Source organism: Alnus glutinosa, chromosome 11 (genome assembly GCF_958979055.1).
Source record: "Alnus glutinosa chromosome 11, dhAlnGlut1.1, whole genome shotgun sequence".
NCBI classification, from domain to species: Eukaryota; Viridiplantae; Streptophyta; class Magnoliopsida; order Fagales; family Betulaceae; genus Alnus; species Alnus glutinosa.
In genome coordinates, this window is record NC_084896.1 from 14,203,540 (window position 1) to 14,213,747 (window position 10,208).

At 38.5% G+C, this 10,208-nt stretch overlaps 1 protein-coding gene across 1 annotated transcript; it reads right to left on the minus strand.

Annotated features, from left to right (window-relative positions):
• Positions 1 to 8,362: 8,362 nt before the first annotated feature.
• On the minus strand, positions 8,363 to 9,318 carry LOC133882438 (vacuolar iron transporter homolog 1-like). The gene has a single exon (XM_062321619.1). The coding sequence runs from the start codon at positions 9,258 to 9,260 to the stop codon at positions 8,625 to 8,627; it is 636 nt and encodes a 211-aa protein (XP_062177603.1). The 5' UTR covers positions 9,261 to 9,318; the 3' UTR covers positions 8,363 to 8,624.
• Between the last annotated feature and the right edge of the window lie 890 nt (positions 9,319 to 10,208).

Below are 10,208 nucleotides of genomic sequence, written 5' to 3' on the forward strand. Positions count from 1 at the left end.
TGGCCTTATTCTGTTTGGACAAAATCACTTGTATGTAAAGATGCTGTTTAACAGGGATTCCGCTATTCAGAAGTGTTTCAGAAGATTCTGCAAGTCAGAAAAGTCGGTTCCCTGCCAGTCGTCCGGAAGACATGTCATCCCATCCCGACACTCATCTGTCCACAGTTCCAGCCGTCCAGACGACGTGCCATACCGTCTGGACGCCCAAACAGACCAAGCATCATTCGTCCGAACGACGTGAATTTCTGTCCGGACCCTTCACTGTATCGAGAAGCTTCTGTTCCAGCTTCCATCCGTTCGGACGTCTCAACAACCCGTCCGGAAGACTTCCAGTGATCGATCAGCTTCAGATTTTCTTTCCAAGTTCAAATAAGGGAAGATTGATACAAATGTCCGGACGAAGTGGATTCCCGTCTGGACGCACTCATACATAAGGCAAGAATCACAATTCAAATACAACTGTCCAGACGTTAGTCAGCTTGGTCCGGACGCGCGTTCAACAGATATGGAAATTGCGTATTCAACTTCAACTGTCCGGACGCCTGCCTTTCATGGTTCAGACGCACGCACATCTGATATGGAAATTACGTGTTGAAGATAAAACGTCTGGATGGCCATCCCCCTTGGTCCGGACGCGCGAAAGCCGTATATGAAAATTACTTGCAGCGGACGTGCGACCGTCCGGACGACAGTGCCTCACCTTCCGAACGCGACTCTCAAACAGGAAAGATTTTCAGCGAAAATCTTATAAATTCTGTCGCACAGTTGTCCGTCCGGACAACTTAGGTTCACCGTCCGGACGACGTCCGTATATATCACTGCAATTGCCCATTTGAACCCTCAGCCTATAAATAGAGGCCCCTGGGCATTGAGAACTACAAGAATTCGGTATTGAATTCCTTCAGAGCTTAGAGAGTTATTTTGTGAAGTTATTGGAGCTGATTGTTCTCTCTCAAGCCATTGCAAGTGTGCTGTTGCTGCGCTACAACTGAAGTCTATCTTAGGGGTTGGCCCTAAGATAAAGGATTCCATTGAAGACCCCTTCAGGTAGGAGACCTGGTTGGGAGACATTCGTGTTGGATTACACGTTACAGAGCAAGGTACGACCATTGCATCAGGGGTATGTCAGTGTTACTACTTTGTATCCAGTCTTGTCTTCTAAATAGTGGATATCCTGGGTTTGGCTACCCCGGAGTGGTTTTTCTCTTAATTGAGTTTCCACTTCGTTAATAAAAACTCTTGTGTTGTTTATTTTCCGCATTGTTTATTTTTGTTAACACTTTGTGCACACACTTGCTATTTATTTTAGAAGTCAATTTCATTTTTCATTCTTCTTCACTATTCTCAGAGTAGTAGGACTGAGAATCCTCCTTATCTTCATGTGGGGCCACGATGGCCAAGAATTTTTCTTCTTCAAGAGTTTCTTCTTCCTTTTCAGACTCATCGTTGAGAGTTGCATTAAAGGCTTTCCCTTTTTGTTTCTTTAGATTTGCACATTCAGTCCTGATGTGCCCAAAGCCTGAACATTCGAAGCACTGGGGACCCCTCGGATCTTTCTTCTCTACTTCTTCTGTATCAGCTATGTAGGTAGCCTTTCTTAGTCTGTCAGAAAACTTCTTCTTGAATTTATTATTCTTCATAAAATGCTTGAAGTTCTTGGCTAACATTGCCACTGCATCTTCATCAATATTGGAGTCTTCGTCAGATGAGACTCTGGATTTCTTCTTGGATGCCTTAGATGCCTTGAGGGCAATTGTTTTTACCTTTCTGACTGGAGGTAAGGAGTATTCATATGTCGAAAGAGATCCTACCAACTCTTCAAGCTTCATCTCCTTCAGATCTTTGCTTTCTTCTATAGTTGTCACATTAATCTTGAAACGCTCAGGCAAAGATCTTAGTATCTTTCGGATGAGTTTTATATCCGAGATTTGCTTCCCGAGACTCACCATCGAGTTTCTTAGGTCGCTAATCTTAGTGTAGAACTCTCCAAAGGTCTCTTCTTCTAGCATATTAATTTCTTCAAATTTAGAAATCAACATTTGAAGTTTGACAGATTTTACCAGTTTTGTGCCTTCATATGTTGTTTCTAGAATTTGCCATGCATCTTTAGCAATTTAACAATTTGAAATTCTTGTGAATTCAAATGGTAAAAGTGCTTGACATAGTGCATGGAGGGCTTCATCATTGGAAAGTCGTGCGCTTGTTTGAATAATAGTAATTTCGTCTGCTTCTTCTGGTTTAATCCAACCAGTTTCAACAATTTTCCAGACGTCAATTGATTTTAAAAAGAAACGCATGCGGGCTTTCTAATAGCCATAGTTCGTCCCATCAAAGGGTGGAACTGAATTAAGATTTTGAGACATAATAATAAAAAACAGAAGTCAAAAGGATACACTCAAAAAATAAATCTAAAACAGAGTGTACCAAGCTCTAATACCAATTGAAAATAAAATATTGACTTCTAATTTAACCAATTGTGTGTGTTTGTATGCAACAAAATATATTAGATGCATAATTTAAATAAGACAAGATATTTGTTATGAAGTGGAAACTCTGTGAAGAGAAAAACCACTCTGGGGCAACCAAACCCGGGAAATCCACTATCCAAAAACAAAGCTAGTTACAAGACACTCATACTCATATACCCTTATGTAGTAGTCATACCTTTAACTCTGACACGAAGCCCATCGTGAAAGTTTTCCAACCAGATTTTCTACCTGAAGGGGTTTTTGATGGATTCCTTTACTTTAGGACCGACCCCTAAGATAGACTTCACACAAACAACGACCACACACCAGCAATGGCTTGAGAGCTAGCAGATCTTCGATTCTCCCTAAACACCCTCTCAAAGTACTATGGAATTCACTGTTGAATTCTGTACATAATACAAGCCTAGGGCCCTCTATTTATAGGCTTACAGGAAGCCTAAAATTGCAGAGATTCAGGCTCTGGCTGTCAAGCGTCCGGACTGAAGTTAGCTTTGGACGGTTTTCTGAGATATCCTTTTAGAAATAGCGTAATTCTATCTTTATCAGGTTCACGTCCGGATGGCTTGACCGAGAGCGTCCGGATGATCTTCACTAAAATCCTTTCCTCGTTCAAACGAAACTCTGGAGTATTTTGAAATACTGGACATCATCCAGACATGTTGCCACGTCTTCCGGACGGCTTGCAGAGACTTCCCAAACAGTGTCGACTTCTGAAATCCAACTCCGAGTTGAACAATGATTGGCCTAGCGTTCGGACGGTGTTGCTTTGACGTCCGGATGTCTTCATCGTTATCTGTAAGACACTGCGGGGCGTCCGAACGCCTTCAAAGGCTCGTCCGGACGGTTGCACAGGAACCGGTTGTTTTGCCTTGGAATTTGCAAGGACTCTTCATGAATATCTTCAAGACGCTTGTGATCAGTCACATGCTTTGATTTGTACATTGTCTGAATACATGAAGATTCTGAATTTGAGAACCGACCCTCCTTTTAAATCGCAACCATTACATAAAGTGTTTTTGTTTATCCAGAATGTAGCCAATATAAAATACTAACAGTCCAGATTTTAATTCAAAAGCAGTAGTAACATCTAAAGTAGGGAATGTTATGCATAAAGGTTGTTGATTCAAATCAGGGGCGGCAAGCTCTTTCAAAGTTCGATTTCCATGCATGATTTCCTCCTCTTCTAAATTTGAATCGCTAGCAAATAGGAAGTCAAGAGCCAGATCATTATCTTCAGAGTTTCTCCGAGCTTCCCTCCTTAACCTGCACAAAGTTCTCTCTATTTCTGGATCGTATAGAAAATTACCTTGATTAGAAGATCGAGTTACAATCATAAAAAATCAAGGAAACTCTAATAAACCATGAAAAACAATTCAGGAAAAGTCTAGAGTAATGAAAATAGATAAAAATAACTATCAAAAACTAACAAATTTTTTTTTTTCACTCGAAAATTTCAAGAACGAAATAAGGATCACAAAAAGCACAAAAATTAACTAAAAACCTCCCTGGCAACGGTGCCAAAATTTGGTGTGCTATCACAGACAACCAAAAATAAAACCTTTACTTCTAAAAGTACATGTAGTAGTCCAAGTAAGGGTCGATCCCACTAAGAGTATTTAGCCTAGTTTTATGCTACATTAACAAGGATGGGGGGAGGGGGGGGGGGGGGGGGGGGGGGGGTTGGGGTTGAGTATAACGAAAACAATTTTAAGAAGAACAATTCAAATTGAAGTATAAATCAAAAGAACAAACATTAGTCTAAGGCAACATCCACCATCGGAATTTTACAACTAATCATCGATGCAACTATATATCAATTCATGTTTTGCATATTCACCGTTGGAACTATTTTCCTATCTCTCATTAGTCGCAGTTTATTAGAAGACAAGCGATCTAATTAACCTTAATTACTAAACAACCCAAGAAAAGCGCTAAAGGTTTAATCTAGTAGCAGCCTTAAGAGTTAGAGAGATCGATGAAGCGAAACAACACAAGCACAAGCGGTTGCATTTAATTTCGTCGAGTGTTCTTCCTAAGATCTAATAATTTCTGACACAGTAAATCATTAAATCTTAGTTACTTCACAAATTAGAGGGATCAAAAAATTACGGATTTGATATCTAACCCAACAGTAGATTGCAACGAATAATAAACTAGTAAGTCTACTAGTAATTACACGAGACAATCATAAAAATAGGCACAGAAGAACATCCGATACTCAAAGCATAAATTGAATAATAAAAACAAATTAGATCTCACCGTTTTATTGATTCTGAGTCTTCCATTTCCTTCAACCAATTATGAAAGTTTAGCCACGCAGGGCCATGATTAAAACTCAAAGGAGAAGTTAGAGAAGAGGGAAGAGGATATTTTTTTCTAGTCTGATGATTCCCCCCTTTATACACGTTCATCGATCCCCCATATTAGAAGCCTACAAAATCTCCTAGAAATATTCTAAATCTTATCTCCTAAAAATATTCTAAATCTTACCCTAAAAATATTCTAAATCTTATCCTAGAATAACAATATCCAGATCTGACTAATTAAGGAAAATATTAAAAATAAAATAAAGTCCTAATATAACTAGGAATATGGTATTTTCAGCTGGACTTTCGTGCACCAGATCTGAAAACTTCCGCAAATAAACTGCGTATTAGATTTTCATGCTAAGGAACGTTCTAGAACGTCAATAGTGTACGTGCAGCAACTTCAAGCCCGATTTTGACCTTAATGCATTCAGTATCTCTCAAAACATGAACGTTGTAGAGCTTTTTCTTGGTGTTCCATAGCATCTTGAATCATCTCAATCAAAGCTCGGATGAGAGAGTTATGCCCAGATTACGAGGCGATGTCGAAACTGTCCAAAATCACCCAATTAGCTTTGTTTTGAATTCAACACCTCTATTTGCATCCTAAATCAAAATAAAAAGAATAATGAGTACATTTAGGCACCAAATAAGTATAAAAGGCTAAATATTAAAGGAGAAAAATATGACATTTTGCATTCTCATCACAAGCATTTGTAGAAAAAATTCTACATCCTGCTTGATGCACCAATAGAAGCGATCAAACAGATAGCATTCATGGACATGGGAATAAAGCGAAAAAAATCACAAGTGTAGGGTGAATAGAGGTCTTCATATACAGGCCGATGATACCCGCGAATCAATTCTACAATCGATGCCAAACATCGAGATTTTCGATGCTGAGGACATATAAACAACCATCGACACATTGTTGACTGCGAAAGATCAGGTAATTATATCAACAAATGTCATGTACAACATATCGCATGTCTTTAAACTTTCAACAATGCATGATATCGTATTTGTTTATAACAAAAATTGTGTAGGCAATGTTGAAAAGAACAGGCAATGCGAAACAAGTCACAAGATCTTTCACACATTTGGCTCGAAGAGCTACGCCAGAGTTGTGAAAGAGCTTGTATGTTGCTTTCATTCATAAGAACATATATATATTTATTTAGTTTCTAACATTCATGACTAACTTTGATCAATTTATATTGTTTGTATTCATAGGAAATACTAAAATGGGCACCACCTACCCGTGCTGAAGTTTTTGTGGCAAACCACATAAGAAGAGATTGGACGGCCAGCATGCACTCACTAGTCTTCAGAGACAATTATATATGCTTAACTTAATGATTTAGCTTGTGTGATGTTGAATTTACCATATATATTGAAATCGTTTAAGTATTTATTGAGGCAAATAGATGTTTAATAATTAACACATTTAATATATGTTAGGACAAGCTTAAGGAGCTCATGGTCGAGGACAGTGCAAGAAGAAACCCGGTATCTCCACAGGGTTTAATACTATGGGCCAAGGACGATGCATATGCAAGGGCAATGGGTAGGCCAGAATACTCGGGCTATGTTCGTGGAACGGGGCTTGGGCCACTACCAGTTAGATCCACGTGTCCCTCATCTACATCAGTGTCACGCATGTCCCAGGGCCTTGCATATTTCTGTGAAATGAGTTCAATGAAGGCACAGCTGCATGAATTGCAAGAAGAGAAGAGAATCAACACTCATGAACGGATGGCAGCACTGGATCAGATGATAGCAGATTTGAAAAGGATTATCGAAAGTGTTGCCTCCAATGCAGCAACGGGCAACAATTTGGTTGCGCAAGACACTGAGTCACCTGTTGTCGTGAGGACGAGATCTTCAGTAGCCAGTCGACCAGGTTAGCTCCCAACATGATTAACTAATTAACAAAGTGGTTTTTTTTTTCATTATACAGTTGAAAATGTTACGTATATCGTTACTAGTTGCGTAATACATTTCATCCGAATCACTAATGTAGGTGCCACACCCTCGTCCCAGGACGAGGTCCGCATGAGTGACTATGTACATAGGATATGAAGTTATGTTGGCAGTCGTGACAGACCGTATTAGTATTCTTTTGAATGTAGGTGGGATATCGAAATTTGTAAATGATGTAAATACTATTCATATGGTTTGATCGTTTTGTAATTGTAGGTAACTTATATATAATATTGAAATTACTTTGAACGTTTTGAGGTTTGTATTATATATGTTTGGAGTTGAGTGACATTATATTGATACGTTGTCTTATTTGTTATTGTTTTGTTGATGGTTTGATGCACATCAAGCCATAGTAATCGTTTATGAGTGTATGGAGTTCGGATTATGAGTGTAAATGATCGTTTATGAGTGTATGAATATGTAAACATTATTCTTGCTATATTAGGTTTTGCCAGAAGAAAAAAAAATTAATTAATGAAATAATTTTTTTTTTATTTGGAGTCATTTTTCATATAAAACGACTCTAACAATTAGAGTGGTTTTATCCCTAAAACAACTCCAACTGTTAGAGTCATTTTGTACTGAAAACGACTCGAATCTGTTGGAGTTGTTTTCGATCTAAAATGACTGCACACTTTTGGAGTCGTTTTTCATATAAAGGACTCTAATTATAAAAGACTCTAAAACGACTCCAATTGTTAGAGTCGTTTTGTAATGAAAAGGACTCCAACTTAAAACGACTTCAAACGTTTTGTGTTGTTTTGGTAAAAATGACTCTAATTGAAGTCGTTTGAACAGTAGAACGATTCTAACCTAGAGTCTAAAAGCTATATGTTAAGTCGTTTCTAACCGACTTAAAAAAAAAAAAAAAAAAAAAAAAAGGATTCAAAATACACGATTTTTTGTAGTAAATGGTATATAAAGCATGCATGCATATTGTCAGGGGCGGAGGCAGGTTTTGAACTTTGGGGGGGCCAAATTGAAAAGAAAAAATTTTGGGGGGGCCAAAACTAAGAAAATAAAAAAATTAAGGGGTAAAATTTTAAATTTTAAATTTTTTTTTTAAGATTTTTTTTTTTTTTTTTTGGGGGGGAGACCCTTTGGCTTGGGGGGGCCCAAGCCCCCCAACCCAAAGAGTAGCTCCGCCCCTGCATATTGTGCTCCATCGCGTCGAGAATATTCATCAACAAATGAAAGACAGAAAAATTGTTGCCGATAACTCTTATGAGCGACAGTCGATATATACGTTAACATAGCAATGAGTCAATATTTTATTTTTATTAGATTAAATAGAAACTCCTCTAATCAAATAAATTAATGTGAGTGGATGGAATAATATTGCTTAAAATAGTGATCATTCGCATGGGTCATTCGTGGTGATCGATGTTAATTAGTATACCTCTGGCGGCCGGGCCCCTTGTTCTTCTACCAATTAAATTAATTAATTAATGGGAGCGTGAGTATAATAAGAAAGCAAAGCTGAGTTTACTTTTACCGAAGTATGAGTATATGAAAACAAGCAGTTTGTAGTTTGCTTGTTTTCTATTTTTAAGATAATTAAATATACTAACAAACAGGATAAAAATACAAAAAGCAGTTTTCATCTTATGACTTTTTCTTTTCCTTTTTCAAAACGAGCTAAGAGAAGAAACAAACTTGAGAAAGATTCTCTTAATTTGCCCCATCAACCGGTACTGCAAGATCTGAAAGACGTACGAGCGTATTATACGTAGGGAAGAAATAAATGAAAAAGTAAACAAGAGGAAAACTTGAAGACTAGAGATCGATCACTGCGGCCTGCGGGCTATGGCCATTGGCCAGTATATATATATGGTGATGATGATTAGAGTCCAGTTGACCCAACGAGCTTGGTTAAGCCAAAAGTAACTCCCATGGCGAGCCATCCCCCAACCAACACCCTCAAAGACGCCTTCACCGCAGGTGCCTGCCCGAGCACTGCACCTAACCATCCAAACCCTAACAAGGCAAAGCTTACAACCCCTATCACCACCCCGACCCTCACAACATAATCCTTCACAAACGCAGCCCCGAGCAGCGGTACTAATGCCCCCACCGAAAATGCAAGGGCTGACGCTCCGGCTGCCTGCCACGGGTTCGGCAATTTCTCCTTCTCAGCTTCTAGCTCCTCGGCTCCCATGCTTTCAGTCCTACCCTCTCTCTTCATTTGAGCCATTTCTATATCGTACTGCGAGTAAACGGAGACGAGCTCCCCGATGGCCATACTACATGCTCCGGCGACCAAGCCGGCGATACCCGTGAGGATCATGGTCTTAACGTCCTTTTTAATGGCTCCAACTCCCATCATTAGGGATGTAGTGGAAAGCAACCCATCATTGGCGCCCAATACGGCAGCTCTAAGCCACTGTGCTCTTTTGGCATAATCGAAAACCTTTATTTCCTCTTCTACCTCTTGGACTTGTCCCTCAACGTCGAAAGCTTTGGCTTGATTGGCCGCCATGGAAGAACTGAAAGCGAAGAAAGTAGCTAGGAGTAGGAGTAGGAGTAATCAGAAAGTAGTGGGGGATTAGATATGGAGGAGTGTGGAAGGCACACGCCCCTATTTATATAGGTAGCAAGGATTCGTATAGTTTGGATGTGGTGCTGTCCACTTGCGACACAGGTGGTAAGTGGGGTAGTTGATCTCTTTGGAACCTAATGCGTTCACACCTCAAAGTCCTTTTTTTTTTGGGTGAGCGCCTTTGCAAAGTTGAATTTGTGTTTATTATATAATCATTTTTCTGCCAGCATTCACCTGCAGGTTATAAAATTGCTTAGATGGATAACAAAATTTTTAAATATTAAAATTCACATGCAGACTCAAATATCAATACCGACTCTGATATATATATATATATGTTAACAAAGCATCATTTTACGTCAAAGTTTTTTATTTTCCATTTGGAAGAGTCATCCTGAGAAGAAGGTAGATTAATAAGGTGAATATATTTCATTTTCTTTATCTAAAATCACTACATCACTTATGAAATGTATTCTAAATTTTTTAAAGTTGAGTTATTAGTCCAATGAACAATGAAATCAGTATAAAGATATTACAATTAATCATATATATCTCAAAAAAATACAAAGAAGAACTTGAATATATTTTTCCCCACGTACGTACCCTAAAACATGTACAAGTATTACAAATAACATTTTCATAATTAGAAGGAATCATATCACACTGCATAAGGAAAGACAGTTAAGTTGTACATAATTGACTTGTCTAGCTTGTATAGCATGATTGAGCTTTCCATCTCAAGATGATATTCTTTTCTTTTACAAATTAATTGTTTTCTTTGTACTGTAAATACTCCAGCTTGCATATCTTACAGCAAATCTTCAGATTTAATGATATGCTCAATCTTGTCTGGAGTGGAGCTAGACCAAAATGCTCCGCTGGAAGTTT

What these genes read in the sequence shown, in the direction of transcription:
- LOC133882438 (XM_062321619.1), bottom strand. Translation starts at nt 9,260, where the DNA reads ATGGCGGCCAATCAAGCCAAAGCTTTCGACGTTGAGGGACAAGTCCAA.